The sequence below is a fragment of the Ictidomys tridecemlineatus genome, chromosome 11 (genome assembly GCF_052094955.1).
Source record: "Ictidomys tridecemlineatus isolate mIctTri1 chromosome 11, mIctTri1.hap1, whole genome shotgun sequence".
NCBI lineage: Eukaryota > Metazoa > Chordata > Mammalia > Rodentia > Sciuridae > Ictidomys > Ictidomys tridecemlineatus.
Window position 1 is genome coordinate 10,692,937 of NC_135487.1, and position 21,964 is coordinate 10,714,900.

The 21,964-nt window shown below is 40.2% G+C and overlaps 2 protein-coding genes across 8 annotated transcripts in view; one reads left to right on the forward strand and one right to left on the reverse strand.

The window, feature by feature from the left end:
* Fbxo42 (F-box protein 42) overlaps positions 1–21,964 on the reverse strand; it is an 80,606-nt gene that overhangs the window by 8,203 nt on the left and 50,439 nt on the right. For all 7 annotated transcript variants that reach the window (XM_005317499.4, XM_013362891.4, XM_078025394.1 and 4 more), the window contains 2 exons: positions 1,627–1,780; positions 323–433 (listed from right to left, as the gene is read on the reverse strand). In XM_005317499.4, the coding sequence (XP_005317556.1) occupies positions 323–433; positions 1,627–1,780 (265 nt within the window). The remainder of the gene's footprint in view (positions 1–322; positions 434–1,626; positions 1,781–21,964) is intronic.
* LOC101966763 (ubiquitin-ribosomal protein eS31 fusion protein) lies at positions 16,723–17,242 on the forward strand. Its single transcript, XM_040287984.2, has one exon. It carries the CDS (start codon positions 16,723–16,725, stop codon positions 17,191–17,193), a length of 471 nt encoding a protein of 156 aa, XP_040143918.2. The 3' UTR covers positions 17,194–17,242.

Sequence of the window (21,964 nt, forward strand, 5' to 3'; positions counted from 1 at the left end):
GGAAAAGCACCCTGCTTTCTGAAAGGTGGCCTTCTGTAGGCACAGTATAGCAGAATTGGAGTTCAATAAGAACTGGATCCTACTGTATGCATGTCCAACAGAAAGAGATCTGATTCAACCCTGACTTTATAGGACAAGCTTTCCAACTTACTGGTCTGCGACTGGGGACCACAGAATAAAATGTCAAGGTGAGATGACTATCTGGATTAATTTCAATTATGCTGAGGAACATTGTACCTAGTGTCTTGTTCACTTTTCTGAGCTGTTATTCTCATGATTATTTTACCTTCAAGTTAACATGGAACAAATCAAATATACTTACATTTGCCGGGATCCTAAAGAGCCACCAAAGACGATCATTTTATCATCTATCACACAGGAGGAGTGGCCGGCCATGGGAGGTGGCCCATGGGTTGTCACAATGCAATTCCACCTAATGCAAACAAAACAAACAGGAGGAAGCCGAGAAGTCAGCACCATCTGCTTCTATTTTCTGAGATGGGGTCTTGCTAAGCTGCCCAGTCCTCAGCCTCCTGTGTAGCTGGGACTCACAGGCACGTGCCACCACGTCCAGCTTCATCTGCTTCTGATTTTATAGACTTAAAGCAAAAAATCAGTTAAGCACGCATCACTAAAATGATAATCCCATCACTTCCAGCAGATGTTATTAGGATAATAAAAGGAGGATGACACAACTGTCTTTAAAGTTATATTCACTTTCAAGTTCTGAATGTGGCTGGTCTAGAGATAAAGTACAGAGATGAGAAATCAATGGCAAGGGACACAATCGTGACTTCTTGGCCTCTTCAGCCCGATGTGCTGAAAGAATACCACCTGCCAAGAACCACATTCTAAGTTTTCCATTATATGGAAGAGGGGATGCTGTCATTTCAAGAAGATATGTCTAAAAAACAGCTGAGATCCATCTTGGGGACAAAGCAGAGCAGATGGAATCATGTGGCTCTATACCACTTCTGGGGAACTACCAGCCAAGGCTGAAGAGCTCCCTCTTCTTCAACTGGCTCATTCATTTTTTTTTTTTTTTTTTAAGAGAGGAGCAAACCCCCTTTACTTTTTCTCTTTGGAAAAAGAGTTCTTGGGCTGGGATACGGCTCAGTGGTAAAGCACTTACCTAAGCATGCATGAGGCCCTGGGTTTGATCCCAATAGCATGAAGAAGAAGAAAGGAGAAGAAGAAAGGTTCTTAACTTAAATTCTAGGGGTCCTGAAAATCCTCTGATAGTACAGGCAAAATCTGGGTATACATACATTTCCCCTTTCCCCTCCTGGGAAATGTCCATGGCTTTTCTTCAATTTCTCCAAGGGTGTTTTTTTTTTTTTTTTTTTTGTACCAGGGATTGAACTTGGGCACTCAACCACTGAGCCCCATCCCCAGCCCTATTCTGTATTTTATTTAGAGACAGGGTCTCACTTCTCACTGAGTTATTTAGGGCCTTGCTAAGTTGCTGAGGCTGGCTTTGAACTCATGAGCTTCCTGTCTCAGCCTCCCCAGATGCTAGGATTACAGGTATGCCTGGCCTCCAATGGTTTCTGGACACAAAACAGATAAAGAATCCAATAACTTAAAACATTGCCTTCCAGATTTAAAGCTTATCTTTTGGCTTACCAGTTTTTAGAGGGCGAGTAGGTGTGTATTTCATCAAAGAATCTCTCCGGTTGATGTAGAGGATAAGGGCTTGGCCGTGTCCAGCCACCAAAGAGCACTAGCAGGTCCTTGTACACGACCAGGGTTGCTCCGGCCTTTGGGGAAGGGTAGGACCCTAGGAGAGTCAAAAACACCATGCTTAAAACTCAGGATCATACCACAAGCCCTGGAAAAATGATCAAATGGAAACCACTACTAAAGAATAGGAGAAAGAGAGAGACAAAACTGGTTCGAAGGTCTGAGAAAAACACCACTCATTTACACATTTTTTTAATTAAAAGAGAACCCTGAGTTAGAGGGTAGTTACTTAGCTCCTCTCAGGTTCAACTAGCTCACCTGAAATCAGAGATCAAAGTACCTATCTCATAAGTCTGTTTTGAATTACTAAATACAGAGGTTCCCTAGTTCAACTTAAAATGGTTTGACTCATAATTTTTTAATTTTCTAGTGGGTGCTAAAGTGACAGTCATTTAGTAGAAAGCCCACTTCCATTTTTTCATCTGTTCCAAGGCTAGCAATATGTGGAATAATGCTTGAGATGCTGGGCAATGGCAGTGAACCTCAGCTCCCAGTCAGCTACATGAACGTGAGGGCAAACAACTGATCCTCCATAGTATGTTGTGTTGTTATGCTGTGGTGTTTAGTGAGTGAAGTAATTTTTTTTTTAAATTAATTAAGTGCATTTCGACCTATGATACTTTCAACTTACAATGCATTTATTGGGATGTGACTCTATCATACATTGAGCAGCATCTGTATTATATTCAAAGCACTTAGCATAGTAAGTACTATGTACATAGTAAGTACTAGTACATAGCAGGTGCTCAATAAATGTATGGCTCAGTGTAGGGAACTTGCCTAGCATGTATGAGGCCCTGGATTTGATCCCCAGTATCACAAAAAATAAACAAAATTAATTTTAAAATGCTGCTACCAAATGGGTAAAAAAAAAGGAGGCAAAATAAAGTTCTTATGTCCTGTGAGTCAAATGTCATTATGGTGACCTCTAGGCCCCTCCTAGCTAGAGTCTCAGACTAGCACAAATGGGCAGATTTCCAAGGCCTGATGTGAAGGGACTCTGATGAAACCACAGGCTTCACACCAAGAATGGCTTCTAAGGCTATCCAGGCTGAACTTTGAGCTACAGAGACCACATTTTGAAAGAACAGAAATTTGGCTTATGTTAGAAAACATTAGGAAAAACAAATGTTTCAGAGGAACATAATTTTTTTTTTAAAGAGAGAGAGAGAGAGAGAGAGAGAGAGAGAGAGAATTTTAATATTTATTTTTTAGTTATTGGTGGACACAACATCTTTGTTTGTATGTGGTGCTGAGGATTGAACCCAGGCCGCACGCATGCCAGGCCAGTGCGCTACCGCTTGAGCCACATCCCCAGCCCAGGAACACAAATTTTTAGTTCTTTTGTCTTTAAAATAACATTTGATATTTCCCCCAATCCCTGCTTCTTCTTGTCACCTTTATTTGGCTCAAGACCAAATAAGATGTCCTAATATCCAGGTGTTAGTAAATACTGGAAAGAAAATTTTGTCTTTCCATCTTGTGGTAATGAGATTTGAAGCCAAGGCCTTACACATGCTAGGCTAAGCGAGCACTCTATCACTGAGCTGCATCCCCACCTCTTTTTATTGTGGTTTGAATCAAAGCCTTAACACCAGGTGTGGTGGTACACACCTGTAATCCCAGTGAAGTAGGAGGATTCCAAGTTCAAGGCCAACCTCAGCAAGTTAGTGAAACCCTCAGCAATGTAGGGAAACCCTGTCTCAAAATAAAAATCAAAATAAATAAATAAATAAAGGACTGCAGATGTAGCTTAGTGGTAGAGCATCTCTGGTATGGACAGAAAGATAAAAAGAGAAAGGAAGGGGAAAAAAATAAAAAAGGAAAAACAATTGTTGAAAAAAGTTCACAATAGTAATCCCCGGGTCTCACTAAGTTGTCAAGGCCCATCTGAAACTTGTGGATCCTTCAGTCTCAGCCTCCCAAGTAGAGCATTGTAGGCATTGAGCCTCCACATGTGATTAATACTGGACTATTTTTTTTTTTAATTATTCTTGTTCTTAAAGCTGCAGGGCCCATTTTTTTTTTTTTTAAAGGAAACCTTGAGCAGAAGTATCAATCTAATAGAAGCTGAGAGGTTCCAAATTAGGTGGACAGTTTGGCTTCCCTCTTCAGCAACTGGTATGACAACATGGTTTGCAAAACCCCACTCAGGCTGCTTTAACGTTGTTGCTTACAAAGTCTGAAAGGTGGGAAGATGGAATAGACACCAGTTCTCAGAGTATGCGGTGGGCATGTAATAGTACTCTGTGCATTAGCATTTAGGGTACTTTCCTGATAGAAAAGACACCAATTCAATGGGATCTGACTATGGCAATGAGGTCCTTTTGAGATACTGGCTGAACTACTCCAAGAGTTCATTATCCCTGGGAGGCTGGGGCAGGAGGACTGTGAGTTCAAAGTTCATTATCTCTACCCTCATTTCCCAAGGTACTGTCATCAAAGGGGCTACTCATCACCTGTTTTCCTTCACACAGTCAATCATATTATTTCTGGCTGGAAAATTCTGCCTTCAACAGAAAGCCTTCTAGCCAATTAGAAAACCTAAAGAATATAATGACTTAGTTAAGACACTATTGTTGGCTAGGTGAGGTGGTGGAGGCCTATAATCCTAGTGACTGGAGAGGCCGAGGCAGGAGGACTGCAAATATGTGGCCAGCCTCAGCAACTCAGTGCTACAGTGCATCTGGGCACTTTTTCCCCTAATAGGGCAGGGAAAAGAGAAAGAAAAAAAAAGTAAGTGTATAACAGGTTTCAGCAGAGTAGTAATGTAAACCATAACTTAAACATTCTTTTTTTTTTTTTTTAAAGAGTGATAGGGGGAGAGAGGGAGGGAGGGAGAGAGGGAGGGAGAGAGAGAGAGAGAGAGAGAGAGAGAGAGAGAGAGAGAGAATTTTAATATTTTATTTTTTAGTTATCAGCAGACACAACATCTTTGTTTGTATGTGGTGCTGAGGATCGAACCCGGGCCGCACACATGCCAGGCAAGCGCGCTACCGCTTGAGCCACATCCACAGCCCCATAACTTAAACATTCCAGGATAAAATGCAGATTTGGATTTGAGATATTTAAAACCCAGGCTTTGAAAATCAAGTGTACAAAAGTGAAGCAGTAGGGCTGGGGTTGTGGCTCAGTGGCAGAGCGCTTGCCTAGCATGCTGGAGGCACTGGGTTCGATTCTCAGCACCACATAAAAATAAAATAAAGGTATTGTGTCTTTCTATAACTAAACAAACAAAAAGATGTAGTGCTCTATTTCAAAAGGGTTCCTTAAAAATAAAAAAAGTGAAGCAGCAAAATGGGGGTCCCCCAAACAGCCAAAAGAAAAAAAAATCCATTTTTAATTTAAGTTAGGTTATTTGCATACAATTTTTTAAAGGATATGTGCTTTCAGTCAGTGATTCCATTTCTAGGGGTTATTCTAACAAAATTCGTGGGCAAATGAAAAGAAAAATAGGTACAAGGATGCTCATTTGCAGTGTTTAAATAAATCAAAGAATATCTACACAGGGCTGGGGATACAGCTTAGTTGGTAGAGTGCTTGCCTCGCATGCACAAGGTCCTGAGTTCAATCCCCAGCACCATGAAAAAAAAAAAATCTACACAGAAGGATACTATATGAGTATTAAAATTTATGTGCCTCTATACCTTTTTATTACCTCAGAATGCTTTATTAAAAGTGAAAACTGAAAGTAGCAAGTGAAAAACATGAAACAATAATAGCTGAGGGGAGAGCACCATGCTCCTAGTGCTGCTCTAAGCGATTCACTTGGTACCTATGAAAACCTGGCCAGGAAGGCACATGATCACCCACCGTATGGATAAAGAAACTCAGGCACAAAGTGGTTAATTTCCCCAAGGTCACATATCTAGTTAATCACACAGAATTCAAATCTAGGCAAATTAAGTCCACTTAAAATAATATATTTTTCCTTTATGTGTTCCTACATAGAAAAGAAAATCTAGAAGATCAGTAATAGTTAATCACTCTGAATGATAAGATTATAGATGATTTTAATTTTCTTCTTTATAAAAAACACTCTGTATTGGCTGACCTTTACAAAGAGTGATACGTGCTTCCTGAGCTTGGGGAATAAGCTATTTCAGTTTTTTTAAAAAATATTTTTTTAGTTGTAGAAACAATAACTTCATTTTATTTATTTATGTGGTGCTGAGGATTGAACCCAGTGTCCCACCCATTCGAGGCAAGTGTTCATCCTGCCCTGAACAGTTTTTAAAAATAATATGGGGGGACTGGGGTTGTGTCTCAGTGATAGACAGCACACCTAGCACTTGGGAGGCCCTGGGTTCAATCCTTAGCACCACATAAAAATAAATAAAATAAAGGTATTGTGTCCAACTATAACTAACAAACAAACAAACAAACAAATAAATAAGGGGATGGGGCTCAGTGTGGTAGAACACTTACCTACTCATGTACAAAGCCCTGGGTCTGATCCCCAGCATTGCAAAAATGCATGCATAAGAAATATGGATTTTAAAAAATCCCAAAAATAAAAATCACAAAAACACAAACTATAAGAAGTATGAATTCATTAGGATTCTTTCCTGCTCTACTGCCAAAAGTCGCTTGACTTAGGAAAGCCCCTGAGAGGCTACACAGTACAGAGCCTTAATCCCATATGTGAAATGACAGAATCCTCAGAGGTGTGTAAACCAATTAAAAAAACATTTGGTGATGACAAAACCTGACCTGAAATGATGAGGCTATGTATAGTGCTATTTAATCTGCTTAGCGTGAATATTCATAGGTGTTGACAGAGCTATTAAGTCCAATTACAGGGTGCTGCCCATATTCTACCAAAAATATAAAGGCACACACATGGTATTTCTATCCTAAAACTTGAAAAATTCTGAATTCCAAAACACAATTAACATCAAGGCTTTAGCATAAGGAACTATGCTAAGAACACAGGCTCTCAGGTAGCCTACATTGGGTTAGATCCCAGTCCTCTCCTTCAAGCAGCTGTGAAACTCATGCCAGTTACTAGATCTTTCTTTGCCTTGGTTTCCTTTTCTATACAATGGAATAACAAAAGCACTGCTTCAAAAAATGGTTTCGAGGACTGAATGTGTTATGTTGTGCAATCCACACAGTGTAAGTGCCTGGTGATGGTGTCATTGCGAAGGCAGATTAATACAACAGTTACTACCAGGTTAGTCAGCCACAGACATCTGACAGTACTGCTAGATACACAGAACAAAGTTTAAGAGAACAGGATTTAACATTAGTAGTAAATGGTTAGACCTCGGCCTCCTGGGATTATAGGTGTGCGCCCCTACACCCAACTTCAATTGTAACTTTTAAAGCATCAGATCCCAGGAATGATGTCTGGAAATCTCTAATCATCACCCGCTCCAGGATCACAGGTCTGATCAATAGACATCCTAAGCAACAAGTGAAAACTGCCCCCCCTCAAAAGATAAGGGCTTCTCCAGAACTTCCTCACGATCCAGAATTGAAATAATGGTCAACCAGACCACAGTTGGACCAAGACAGCTTAATTACACATACCATTTGTCCCCCTGCTCCCGGTCCTAATTCTTCCGCTATGTAAACTCAAAGCTTCATTCAGTACACTGAAGTCAGGGCTGAGATTCTGGATCTCACTTTGCCTTCCCAACATGACCATATTGATTAAAATTTCCTTTCCTTATTTTCGTTATTACCTTTTCTGTTCGATTTTTGAAGTGAGTGGATAGACTTGGCTCACTGGAAACCCAAGAGTAAGGCTCCTGACCTAGAACTCTAATAATAGCTTAAGCAGAGTAGGGAATAAAAGGAAAACCGAGGACACCCCAAGACTTGTGAGTATAATGTCTGTCTTGACTATAACCACCTTGAAAACCATTCAGAATAGTCTCCAGAGTACACAGCCTGAGGACCACAGAGTTATATCAGGAACAGACATTCATTTTATTCAATAATAAGAATGTTTCCAGTTTAGCATCAATATGGTAAATAATATTACAATAAACCTTTACATTTGTATAGATGCCCATACAAGATATCAAAACGTAATGCTTTATTAAAGACTTAAGTACGTGTTATTGGGTGCAAAAGAATTAACTTGTGCACAGGTATAGCCTTCTCAGGAGGCTGCCAGCACACCCCTTCCCATGCTGGCTAAAGTCGGTCCTGGAGGAGAGAGCACCCTGTCATTTATGTTGATCTGAGCACTTAGCACCCTGTGTTGAAATAATCCATTTTGTCTCTCAATAAGATTATACTATCTTCGAGGACAGGGACTGAAAGAATCCAATCATGGAAGCCTGCTGGCTACAGGTTCCTTATTGGCTGGGATCACAGCTGGCTCCAGATGATCAGAGTACCCTGGAAGTACCAATGAACCTTTCCAAACATTTCTTTGGGTGTCTCCCTCCTACCACTCCACTGTTTTTATTCTATTTTATTTCTCAGTTTTAACAAACCAGATAAATTACTGATTGACAACAAAAACTCACTGATGATATTAGACAAAGCTTTTACTGAATCTTGGGCTTCAAGGTATACATTCTATCTATCTATCTATCTATTTAGTTGTTGATAGTCCTTTATTTATTTTACATGGTATTGAGAATCAAACCCAGTGCCTCACACACGCCAGGCAAGTGTGCTACCGCTGAGCCCCAGTCCCAGCCCCAGCCCAAGATATACATTTTTATTACTACAGCTATGCCCACAACTTTAAAAACACTTCCTGGGTCATTTACGGAACATCTAAACAAGAGGAACCTTGTAATGACCATGAGAAACTTTTAGATCTTATATAACCATATATGCCACAAGCATGAAAATAAAAAGAAATTCCCTACTGGCCATGTTTTCAGTGCCAATAAACAAACCCGCATCAAAGACCGCTTGGTGAACAGGGCAGCTAAGCATCAACAAGGTGAAAACCAGCAACAGATCCTTGTTACCTCAAGTAGCCTTTAGATTCAATTTCTGGGCAAAGAGGTCTAAAGTCTTTGGTTTAATCTGATAACTTGTTAATTGCAGTTCTAATCAAGGGGTACCCTTTCAAGTGGCTCCATTTAGAAGAGTGACAATGTTGCTAGTCATAAACTTTCTGGCCTGGTGTCCAAAAGGGAAAAACCTAGTCAGCCAGGGGAAAGAGCCAACTGAAATATGGTAAAATCTCATTTAGTCTCTCTCCTGGAAAAACGAAGATTACACAGATCTGTGCTGTGTAAAAATTTTCCACTATTCTCTTCAGCAGGAAAGAATATATGCTTAGAAAAGTATATATTCTGGGAAAATCCCAGAATCTGAGCTTTATAAACAAATGGGAAGGATTCCTTCCTTTCCTAGGGGAACCTATTGGCTTTGCTCTGATTGACATGCCCTGAGACCATTACAGGGCCAGTTTGTTCTGGACTGTCTAGGGCTAGCAGGAACAAGGCAAACTCACCAGCTTATAATGAAGGTTAACCAGGGATGTGTCCAGGAGTCAGGGAGGAGTAAGGACAACAAAGAACTTAAAATAAATAATATCCTGTGTCTTCCTAATAGACACTAGCTTATATAAATGGCATCTGGGCCCTATGTATTTCCCTTCTATGAAAACAGGAAAATGTAGATGAATATCCAGGTATTTTGATCAAAAGCATATCATACATTTTTTCTGTACTGGGGATTGAACCCAAGGGTGTTCTACCACTAAGCTATATCCCCAACCTCTTAATTTTTAATTTTGAGACAGGGTCTTGCTAAGTTGCTGAGGCTGGTCTTGGACTTGTAGTCCTCCTGCCTCAGTCTCCCAAGTCTCTGAAATTTCAGGAATGTGCCACTATAACTGGCTTACCTTAATAAAAACAGATAACCTGCCTTAAAAGTAAATTGTAGGGTTGGGGATGTAGCTCAGTGGTATAATGCTTGCCTAGTGTGCACAGGCCCTGGGTTCAATCTTGAATACTGAAAAGGAAAGAAAAAAAAAAAAACCACAACAAGCCACTGAAGAGGTATATGCCTGTAGTTTCAGCTACACAGGAGGTTTGGGACCAGCTTTGGCAGCTTAGTAAGACCCTGTCTCAAAGTAAAAAATAAAAAGGACTGGAGATGTAGCTTAGTGGCAGAGTGCCTCTGTTCTGTACCCAGTATGTCAAAAAAGTATTAAATATTGAGCAGACTCAGATTACCTATAAAAATCTATCCATTCATATAAAATGGCTCCACAGACATTTTATAACTTATTTTAAATACTCCATCTACTCTGTCCTCTCCTGTCCCCCAATTACTTTCTTTTTAATTCTTTTTTTAAAACTATTCATTTTTTAGTTGTAGTTGGACACAATACCTCCGTTTTATCTATTTATTTTTATGTAGTGCTGAGGATCAGACTCAGGGCCTCGCTCTACCTCTGAGCCACAACTCCAGCTCTCTTCTCAGTTCTTTTTTTAAAAAATACCTTTATTTTATGTATTTATTTTTACGGAAGCTGAGGATGGAACCCAGTCTAGCCGAGTGCTCTACCGCTGAGCCATAATCCCAGCCCTCTTCTTAGTTCTTTGTATTTCCTTTGAATTGATAAAACGTTCATTGTCTCTCTTCTGCTTGTAGACCCTGCTTCTTTTATTTTGTAGGGAGCACAGATACTAGGGATTAAACCCAGGGGTGCTTTATCACTGAGCCTCATCCCCAGCCCTTTTTGAGACACAGTCTCCTAAGTTGCTTAGGGCCTCGCTAAATTGCTGAGCCTGGTCTTGATCTTGTGATCCTCCTGTCTCAGCCTCCCAAATCACTGGGATTCCAGGCATGCGCCACCGCACCTAGCTAGACTCCGCTCCTTATTTATACTCTACCCTTTAGTATCTAAAGCAGCACTGGGGCTGTAGTAAAAAAGAATATGAAAATAAATAAACAAAGGAATGAATGTAGTCAGTTTTCAAACTTTGGAAATTTGAAGTTACTCTGGCAGGAAGAGTTCATTACCAATCTAATTTCCTGAGAAACATGCTACCAAAACACAGATATATCCATGCTACTGTGAAGTTAAACTGCTCAAAATTTTAAGTGGTGAGCTGTGTTTTTTCCTCAAACACACTCTCAGAATAGTCCCAACACCTTTCCAACCTCCCACCACTTGTCTCAGTTAATCTGTGACCTTACACCGTAGAACCCCGGTATGGTGGTCATAGGGAAAAGCTACATACACATAATATGCTGGTTCTCCTGGGCTTATCATGGCTCCTGCTGAACTAGGGAAGGATGTTATCAAATCCATCAGTTCCTGCTACTCTCACAAAGTACAAGTTAAGAAAATGAAAATTTTCATTTCATGTCAAATGTGAGCATAAAGATGGGGAGGTATGGAAAGAGGATTCTGAATACTTGTGAATCCATATATTTGGAGTGAATGTCACTAGCAGCCTGCTGAAATATCGGGCTCATTCATGTATTTTAATCAGAATATCAAGAAAATATTTTCTTAAAGGGAAAGGAAAATTGCATACTAAATTCTTAGGTGATATTACAACAGAGGATGTGCACATACAAGTACATGGGAATCTAAAGTTGGGATTCTCTCAAGAGTGAGAACATATCCTTATACCTATGTTGAATGGATTCTGATTAGTAATACCAGTGAACTGTAACTCCATAAATAGTAAAAAGCAACACATAGACCCAGTTAATGAAGACAAAGTGGAGAAGTCCCACTCTTGTTAGACTGAATTTTCAGTGTGTCTCCTGGGCACATGTTCTCTGATCCTCCCACTCTTGTACACATCAGAGAAGAAAGGGTACTTGGAACTTTTTTTCTACTCAACAGGACTCCAGTGCCTGCCAGTACTAGGAAGGAACACACATGGCTGGCCAAGGCACAGGCACACCCCAGGAAAGGTCCCTGGATGCCAGGCCAGACCTGGACATTGCTACCGATTTTTTTTTTAAACATTTATTTTTTTAGGTGTAGATGGACACAACACAATGCCTTTATTTTTATGTGGTGCTGAGGATCGAACCTGGGTCCTGCCTATGCTAGGCGGGCGCTCTACCGCTGAGCATAATCCCAGCCCCATTGCTGCCAATTTTGAGGAGGACTTTTCCCACGGGAGCAGGTCTCAACCTCCCTGCTTCTCTGTGGGGAGACATCTGCAAGCTCAGGAAGAGTGAAAACAAAGAAAGGGCGGGGTGTAAGATCTTTCCTTTTAGCCCCTGGACTATAACTGCTGGGGAGGCTGTACTGTTACAAGCCCATCACTTCCAATATTTCTGTTAGATGGAGTTACAAAGCATTAAATGGAACTGATTTGATGAGACTCAACCACTAGGTACCAGCGTGGTCAGGATATGTTCAGAAAATAATCCCCAAGGAAGACTGGAGTAAAACTTATGAATAAGATCATATATTTTCCCTCCATCATCCTTCACATAGTACCAGTCTTTAAGATAAAATTCAACCCCTTACTTAGACAATCCTTTCTTGTAGTGCTTACCATGTGCCAGGCCCTGGGGTCTGTAGTGAATAAAACCTCTGACCCCAGGAAGCTTAGAGTCTGCTGGGCAGAAAAAGGTAGTATGCTGGATAGTGATAAATGCCAAAGGGAAATGAAGAAGGGACTGGAGATGGGGAGCCAGGGAAGGTCTCAAGAGGGTTATAAGAATTTGCATCTTGGGGCTGGGGATGTGGCTCAAGCGCTCTCCTGGCATGCGTGCGGCCGGGGTTCGATCCTCAGCACCACATACAAACAAAGATGTTATGTCCGTCGAAAACTAAAAAATAAATATTAAAAAAAAAAGAATTTGCATCTGTGGGGCTGAAAATGTAGCTCAGTTGGTAGAGTGCTTGCCTTGCATGCACAAGGCTCTGGGTTCAATCCCCAGCACACACACACACACACACACACACACAAAAAAAAAAAAAAAAAAAAAGAACACAGACCTGTGAAGTATTTGTGGGCAAAGATATTTAAGGCAGAAGAAAGAGTAAGAGCCAAAGTCCAAAGGTAAGGCTAAACCCCAGTGAGGAACAGGACACAGCAGGTGACAAGGTCAGGGAGGTGATAGAAGGAAGATTGTGCAGGCCCTTGCTGGCCATGCACTGTTCCCTGACTACCTTCCCATGCCTCCTCTTACCACTCTCCCCTCACAAATCCTGGCTGGGGAATACGAACATATTTCTAAGTTCATAAACACACCAAACACTCTGACTCCAATTCCTCTGAAATTCTACTCTTCAGACAAGTCACTCATGTTTCTTCTTTTTTTTTTTTTGGTGGGGGGGAGGGTACCAGGGATTGAACTCAGGGGCACTCAACCACTAAGCCACATCCCCAGCCCTATTTATATTTTATTAGAGACAGGGTCTCACTGAGTTGCTTAGTGCCTTGCTAAATTACTAAGGATGGTTTTGAACTCGTAATCCTCCTGTCTCCACCTCCCGAGCCGCTGGGATTACAGGTGTGCACTGCCACAACCGGCTCATGTTTATTCTTTAAGACTCATTTCTAGTGCCATCATCTTCTATGCTCATCCATAGCCCTTATTCCTTTACAACACAAATACTATTTCCTTCTGCTTTTTTAAAAAAAATAATACTGCCTTTTAGAAAAAATTAGCTTTTTAAAAAACTTTATTTATTTTTTTTTTTATGTGACACTGAGGGTTCCACCCAGTGCCTTACACATGTGAAGCAAGCAGTCCACTACTGAGCAACAACCACAACCCATGTCTGGCATTTGATGAAATCTTTTTGCAGTACCAGGGATTAAATCCAGGGTAGACTAGGTACATCCCCAGCTCTTTTTTATTGCTAAATTGTCCAGACTGGGCTTGAACTTGCAATCCTTCTGCTCTAGCCTCCTAAGTAGCTGGGATTACAGACACGTACCACTTGCCCAGCCTGGAATTTGAAGAATTCTTAACAATTTCATTTTCATGACAATTTCAACCAGGGGCTCCAAAGTGTACAATGGCAAAAAATTAACCTACTATATGGACATAAAGTTCTAGATGCTTTTGATTTCTTCTAGATTCCCTAGTGACAAAGTCAGTGTGCCTGATATCTTGTCCAAAGAACCCCAGGCAATTTATGACCACTTTATACTCCTTAGCTAATAACAGTATGTGCGAAGGTGCCAACGTATCAGTTTTGATATCCCCTCTCCACCTCAGTATTTCTTTGCATGTAATGGACCCAACTAATGAGCATGGCCTTTCATTATGAGCCAGTGGTCATCCCTCTCCAAGTTTCTACAAGACTTAGTTAAAACATCAGACTTTTCTATTTGTAGAACTCTCCAGGATGTTTGCCATGTCTAGAATATTCCCACCCACCCCCACTTAGTGGTAATGGGGATTGACCCAGGGGTGTTCTATCATTGAGCTATGCCCCCGCTTTTAAAATATTTTTTTTTAGTTGTAGATGGACACAGTACCTTTACCTATTTTTATGTGGTGAAGATCGAACCCAGTGCCTCACACAGCTAGGCAAGTGCTCTACCACTGACTACAATTCCAACCCCCCCACCCCTAGCTCTTTTTTAAACTTTTATTTTGAGGTAGAGTTTCACTAAATTGTTCAGGTTGGCCTGGAACTTTCCATCTTCCTGCTTCAGTCTCCCAGCAGCTGGAATTACAAACTCAAGCCATCATACCCTGAATGTCTAGAATATTTCTTAAAGTTGACAAGTAAGAAATGAGTACATAATCTATCCAAACTTACATAAGAATGTTGATGGCAGGTGCAGTGGTGCACACCTGTAATCCCAGCAACTCGGGAGGCTAAGGCAGGAGGATCTCAAGCAAATTCAAGGCCAGACTAGGCAACTTAGTGAGGCCCTAAGAAGCAAGACGGTCTTAAAAGTGAATAAATAAATAAATAAATAAATAAATAAAATTAAAGTGTGTGTGTGTGGGCACTAGGGATAAACTTCAGCAGTTAAGTGCCCTTGAGTTCAATCCCCAGTATCAAAAAACAAAACAAAACAAAACAAAAAAAACAATAGCCAGTTACAGTCAAAGTAAAAAAACTGTGACTACCTATCAATAAAGAGAATGGACTTTAAAAAAAAAGGGATATATAGAAGACTCACAGCAGTGAAAAGGAATAGACAGACCACTGATGCGATCAAATGGATGAATCTCAAATATATGTGGAAAGAAGAAGCCAGAAAAAGCCATTTATACAAAGTTCAAAAGTAGATACTGTGCTGTAGTGTTAGAAGTCAGAATGATAATTACCTCTGTGGGAAGTGGTATTAACCAGGAAAGGACACTAGGAACTTTTGGAGGCGAGGAAGGACGTTCTATCTTGATCTAGGCAATCATCATATTGCTACTGTCATCTTGGGAGATATGGCCCATGGTTCCTGGCTCATAACTTCCCCCTGCTAGGCAGGCCACAAAAAGTACGATTTGTCTTTCCCAAGGAGAGTCACAGAAGCCTTTCTGTCTTAGAGGTGACCATAAAGAAATTCTCTGGCCTATCTTGTCTAATAGTAAGTGATAAGACTCCCATATAGGAAGGGTCCTGCTTCATACCTGGGAGGCAGGAATGTCACACACAAAGGCCAGGGGGAATCTGAGCAGACAGCCTGCTTGGTTTCCTTACCCAGTGTATCAGCATCAGATATGCAATGATGACTCCATAAAATCCTACCAGGATAGGGTTTGATGGCTTCTGTATAACTGAGCATGAAGAGGTTCCTGTGGTGGTACAGCTGGAGAGAGCAAGGAAGCTTCCCACCCATTTCCCCATATGCCTCTCTTCATTTGTGTCCTTTGGAAGACCTTTTGTAATATGCTGGTATGTTTAATTCTGTGAGCCACTCAAACTTGAGGGAGGAAGCTGTGGGAATTCTGGTTCACAGCTGGTCAGTCAGAGGCACAGGTAAAACACTCTAAGGCTTGAGACTGGCATCTGAAGTGGAGACAGTCTTGGGGAACTGAGCCTTCAACATGTGGGATCTGACACTACCTTTAGGTGGAAGTATCAGAATTGAATTCAATTAGAGGAACCCAGCTATGTTAGTCAGCTTTTTTGTCACTGGCCAAAATACCTGACAAGGGCAATTTAGAGGAGGAAAAATTTACTTTGGCTCACAGTTTCAGAGGTTCAGTCCGTGGAGGGTTGACTCCACTCCTCTGGGTCCAATGTCAGGCAGAACATCATGGTAGAAGGGTGTAGTTGAGGAATAGTTGGCTGTTCATGGCAGCCAGATAGGAGTGGGAAGAGGGAGGAATGGGAGGAGAAATGGGGTGGGGGAAGGAAGTTGGGAGAGAGAAAAGGAGGCCCCAAGGAAGATGAACTCTTCCAGGGCATGTTCCAGTGACCTACCTCCTCCAGCAGCACACCACCTGCCTACAATTCCCACCAAGTCAGTCCATTCAAACTAGGATGGACTGATTATAGTTCTCACAGTCTGATCAATTCACCTCTAGAACACTCCTGCATTAACACAGGAGCTTCTGAGGACACCTCATATTCAAACCATAACATAGCTGGGGTCCACTGCTACTGGACTGTTCCCTTGTTGGTGGAGAGAAATCTCCATGCTTTTGGAGAACACAGAGGTCTGTGTTGATGGCTATGGAATGAGCTCCCTACACACATACATAAAAACCCATTAGTTGGGGCTGAGGTTGTGACTCAGTGGTAGAGTGCTTGCCTAGCACAGGTGAGGCACTAGGTTTGATCCTCAGCACATTAAAAAATAAATAAGTAAAATAAAGGTTAAATTCTTTAACAATAAAAAACTCCACTAGTCTTGCACTTAAGATTTGTTCATTCTACTACATGTAAATTATGTCTTAATAGAGTATTGTTTAGGGCTGGGGTTGTGACTCAGCAGCCTAACATGGATGAGGCCCTGGGTTCAATCCTCAGCACCACATAAAAATAAATAAGTAAAATAAAGGTATTGTATCCAACTACAACTAAAAACTAAATATTAAAAAACAAAAAAACAAAAAAACAGAGCTTTCGGATCCGCCATCTGCAGTGGGACTGCCACCTAGATGCAGATTTTCATAAAAACCCTTACAGGGAAGACTGTTACGCTGGAGGCTGAACCCTCGGACACTATAGAAAATGCAAAAGCCAAGATCCAGGATAAGGAAGGAATTCCTCCTGATCAGCAAAGACTGATCTTTGCTGGTAAGCAACTGGAAGATGGATGTACTTTGTCTGACCACAGCATTCAGAAGGAGTCCACCCCTCATCTTATGCTGAGGCTTCATGGTGGTGCTAAGAAAAGGAAGAAGAAGTCTTACACCACTCCCAAGAAAAATAAGCATAAGAGACAGAAGGTTAAGTTGGCTGTCCTGAAATATCATAAGGTGGATGAAAATGGCAAAATTAGCTGCCTTTGCCCTGAGTACCCTTCAGATGAATGTGGTGCTGGAGTTTTTATGGCCAGCCACTTTGACAGACACCATTGTGGCAAGTGTTGTCTGACTTACTGCTTCAACAAACCAGAAGACAGGTAATGTATTTCAGATAATAAAAGACATGAACTAATTAAAAAAAAAAAAAAAAGAGGGCTGGGTTGTAGCTTAGTGGTACAGCACTTGCCTAGCATGTATGAGGCACTGGGTTCGATTCTCAGCACCACATATAAATGGATAAATAAAAAATAAAGGTTCACCAATAACTAAAAAATATTTTTTAAAAATAGAGTATTGGGCTGGGGTTGTGGCTCAGCAGTAAAGTGCTCATCTGATACATGTGAGGCACTGGGTTCAATCCTCAGCGCCACATAAAAATAAATAAAATAAAGTTATTCTGTCCATCTACCACTACAAAAAAATAAATAAATTTTTGTTTAAAAATAGAGTCATCCCACTTGAATCAAATGTACGAAATATGTCAAGAGCATTGTAATGTTTTGAGCAACCAATTAAAAAAAAAAAAAAGTAAAACACCTCAATGAGACTTAAGGTAAAAAAAAAAAAAAAATAGAGTCATGGAAGCCAGAAGGCTGAACTATATGCCATGTCCCTACTGTTGTCATTCAATGGCATCACTTGACATTTTAGCCAGTGAACAACTATTTATTAACAGAATCAAAATTCCTTGTGGGAGGTCTTCAAGAACCCATTCCTCACATAAACTGTAACTACCTTGTAATTTACCTATGTGAATCCATCAGCAAGCAATGTTTAAATCTGGGAATAGGATTTCAGAAAGTTTAGTAAAATGGAAAAAAGAAGACAATAAAAGTGATAACAGGGTAAAAGCCAACAAATCAAATATAAATTCACAGCCCTTAATCACTACCATAGAGAACTGGAAAGGAGAAAATTATAAGAGCACTCGTACAAAAAGTAGTATCAAGTAAAGCATAGTTCAAGAATTTATCTCACAAAGAAGAGATGAGAACAGGGCATGGTGGTATATGCTTATAATCTCAGTGGTTTGGGAGGCTAAGGCAGGAGGATCTTGAGTTTAAAGCCAGCCTCAGCAATTTAGCGAGGTGCTAAGCAACTCAGTGAGACCCTGTCTCTAAATAAACACAAAAAAGGGTGGGAATGTGGCTCAGTGGTTGAGTGCCCCCGAGTTCAATCCCCAGTACCAAAAAATAAATAAATAAAAATTTTAAAAGGGTTGGGAGTGTTGCTCAGTAGTTAGGCGCCCCTGGGTTCAATCCTGGTACTGAAAATAATAATAATAATAATAATAATAATAATAAATAAACGGTATGAGAAGTAGCTAGCTTCTGAGCTTCGAAAGGACAACCTCCCAGAATTCAATTGATATCTGGAAGTCTCTTGCCTGTGCCCCCACTTGCGGTAGAAATGGGGTTCCCCTTAGTGGAATGGGCTGGCTGAGAAATAAAAGCTAGGAAAAATAGAACTATGAAAAAACCCCACAGGACACAGAAAGTAGTTTCAAAAGCAGAGCAGGACAGGCAAGCCGGTCGAGCTTCTATACTCTAACTAAGTAGAGCCTTCACCTGCTTTATTTATGTTAGGAAACATCATAGGCCTTCCACAGAATGTTCTTCACCAAAAAAGGTTGTTCAGTTTTGAGCTGGTTTCGCCCATCTCTGCAGCTACCATGAGGTATCTTCCTAGTAGAACAGTGATAAAGGTCATGTGTGATAACGATCATGAGCATTGGGCAATCTATTTCCTGGGGAGAGCCACGGATAGTTTTCAATGCCAAACCTAAATCTCCCTGGCTACCATACCAAGAGAAGATCCTCATGAAATTCTTGGGTGGCTTCCCACAGAAGTCAATAAATGATCCATCATAACCCTCACTCACCTAAGAAGGAGCACCCTGTAGACTCTTTACAAATCTCTTCAAAAGTCACAAAACTGGTGACTGGGGTTGTAGCTTAGTGGTAGAGCGCTTACCTAGCATGTTGGAGGCACTGGGTTCGATTCTCAGCACCACATATAAATAAACAAATAAAATAAATGTCCATTGACAGCAATTAAAAAATATTTTTAAAAAAATCACAAAACTGGAAAACTTGAGAAACTAGTCTGATCCTGAATATAAAGAGAATGAACAGCAAACAGAGTACCAGGCAGAGTTAATCCATGGCACAGTTGACTGTCTTATTAAGACTGTCTTAAGTAACAAGAGGGTCATTCTTTTTTTAATTTAATTTTTTAGTTGTAGTTGGACACAATACCTTTATTTTATTCATTTATTTTTTTTATGTGGTGCTGAGGATCGAACCCAGGGTTTCGCATGTGTGAGGCGAGTGCTCCACTGCTGAGCCACAACCCCAGCCTAAGAGGGTCATTCTTAAGAAAGCAGAAGTTAGTAATGTCTCAGGGATACAAATTTTTCTGTGTTCCCCAATTGGCATTAGCCAAGAATTTCCCTCAGAACATTAAGTTAACAATTTAGATAGCAGTAGAGGTTCACAGAGATACAAAATGAAGCTTCTTATTGTCATAAAACATGACATGTTATTATGAGATTACGTGGATACCTGAGAATACACAGAAACTGTGCCAGATGATTTGAGAATATTATTGCACAGGAAACCCAAGAGCAGCCAGAACTGCTTGTCACAATAGTAGGCAGACAGGATCACAGTGTAGACTTGAAAGCTGAGGATTCTATGGAGAGTAACTGCTTATTCTCAGTGACACTATGGACTTCTATCTCTAGTAAGGAATGGTTTAGGGGCTGGGGATGTGGCTCAAGTGGTAGGGCGCTCACCTAGCATACATGAGGCACTGGGTTCGATTCTCAGCACCACATAAAAGTAAAATAAAGATATTGTGTCCACCAAAAAAAAAAAAAGATATATATATATATAAAGGAATGGTTTAGAGGGTTTTAAGAAAGAATACAAAAGGCTCATGAGTTTGACCAAATGATGAAAAATAAAAGGATTCAGGATTTTAACCAGAATGAGAAAAAGCTAAGGATATGACATTTGGTAATCAAGAAAGATCCAGGGGCTGGGGTTGTGGCTCAGTGGTAGAGCGCTCACCTAGCATATGCAAGGCCCTGGTTTCTAGCACCACAAATTTATTTATTTTTATGTGTTCTCAGCACCACATAAAAATAAATAAATTTGTTTCCAACTTAAAAAAGAAAAATCCAGCACTGGAGATTTAGGTTGCTTAGCATACATGAGGACCTGGGATCAGCTGCCAGCACAGAACTAAATAAAAGCCAAAAAAAAAAAAAAAAGTTTCACAGGTAGAATCAACTGAGTCTTCTCATTCCCCCCCCAAAATATATTTTTTAAATGTTTATTTAGTTGTAGATGAAAACACAGTATCTTTATTTTTATGTGGTGCTAAGAATTGAATCCAGTGCCTCACACATGCTAGGCAAGCACTTTACCACTGAGCTAGAGCCTCAGCCCCCACAAAGAAAATATTATAACAGTGAAATTCATTCTCTGTTTTTAAGACAGAACAGAAGCTTGAAGTGCATCTGGAAGGCATGCACATGTCCTCTTGTTATGTGTGCTAATATTTACCAGATAATAAGTATCTGCTTCTTCCTCATCACAAATTTGCATTTTCAGAACATAATAGCACATTATGAATTTTTAAAAATTTAAGTGTTTAGATGTAAAACAATACTGAAAAGCAGCAGTCCCTATGAGTACAATTATATATTATCCAAAAAATAGTCCACATCCAGCTAATTCAATGTCAATGGTGCTCACCACTGACACCAGGACCTAATCTCTTCCCAGAACACTCTCTCCTGTCAGCTGTTTTGGTTATACCTGGTCCAATTATCAGTCCAGACTCCCTGATTTTTGTAATTTCTGGGTGACATTACTGCTCAGGAAAAGGCAGTAGTAGGGAACCCAGGACTAGAACTAAACTTTTCCACTAGATTTTTTTTTAAAATGTACAATTTTTCTTTATTTTTTTATTTAATTGATTTTATTTTTAAAATATGACGGTGAAATGCATTACAATTCTTATTACACATATAGAGCACAATTTTTTATATCTTTGTATATAAAAGTATGTTCACACCAATTCTCCACTAGATTTAAGGTAAAAGCCTTCATCAATGGACACAGAGACTCATGTGTATCCTTTTTAAGGTATCATTTACACTGCAAGAAAATTGATGGCATTCTGGATACATATTTTTTGACAGTTCAAGTACCACTCAGCTTTTAAGGTATTTTAGCTTTCCTATAGATAACTGATATGAATAATCCTCTTTTCTTCCTGCCCCCAGCTCCAAAGTAAACTAGCTTTATGTAGGAGTACTCTGATTTGGAAGACAGCATTATCCTTTTATTTATTCACTTATTTTTCGGTACCAAGGATTGAACCCAGGGGTGCTTAACTACTGAGCCACATCCCAGCCCTTTTTAAAATTTTTTATTTTGAGCCTCACTAAACTGCTGAGGCTGGCTGTGAATTCTCTCCATCCTCCTGACTCAAAGTTGTGGGCCATCACCCCTGGCACAGGATCATCCTTTTAGAGAAAAGTCCTAAAAGAACAAAATTATGTCCAATGGTGCTTCTCTGACTCTGGATAGCTAGAAAGTGGTTGATTGCATTAAGTCATAATAAAAAGTACTTTGTCTTCAGAATCTCTTTCCCTACCAAAAATTTAAAAAGGCAAATCATGTTGATATTTTAAAATTCTCTAAGCTGCAAAAGATTCTTCAAATAACATACCTCTCTCTGCTCCTTATCATTTCTTGACTGATGATAAACATACTAATAAAATAGTTTAGTTATGCACCTAAAATTCAATAGAAAGTTGAGAACCAAAGTTTTTTTTTTAAAGGAACAGGAATGAAAG

Excerpts from the sequence above, each read along its gene's own strand:
- LOC101966763 (XM_040287984.2), top strand. The coding sequence starts at position 16,723 with ATGCAGATTTTCATAAAAACCCTTACAGGGAAGACTGTTACGCTGGAG.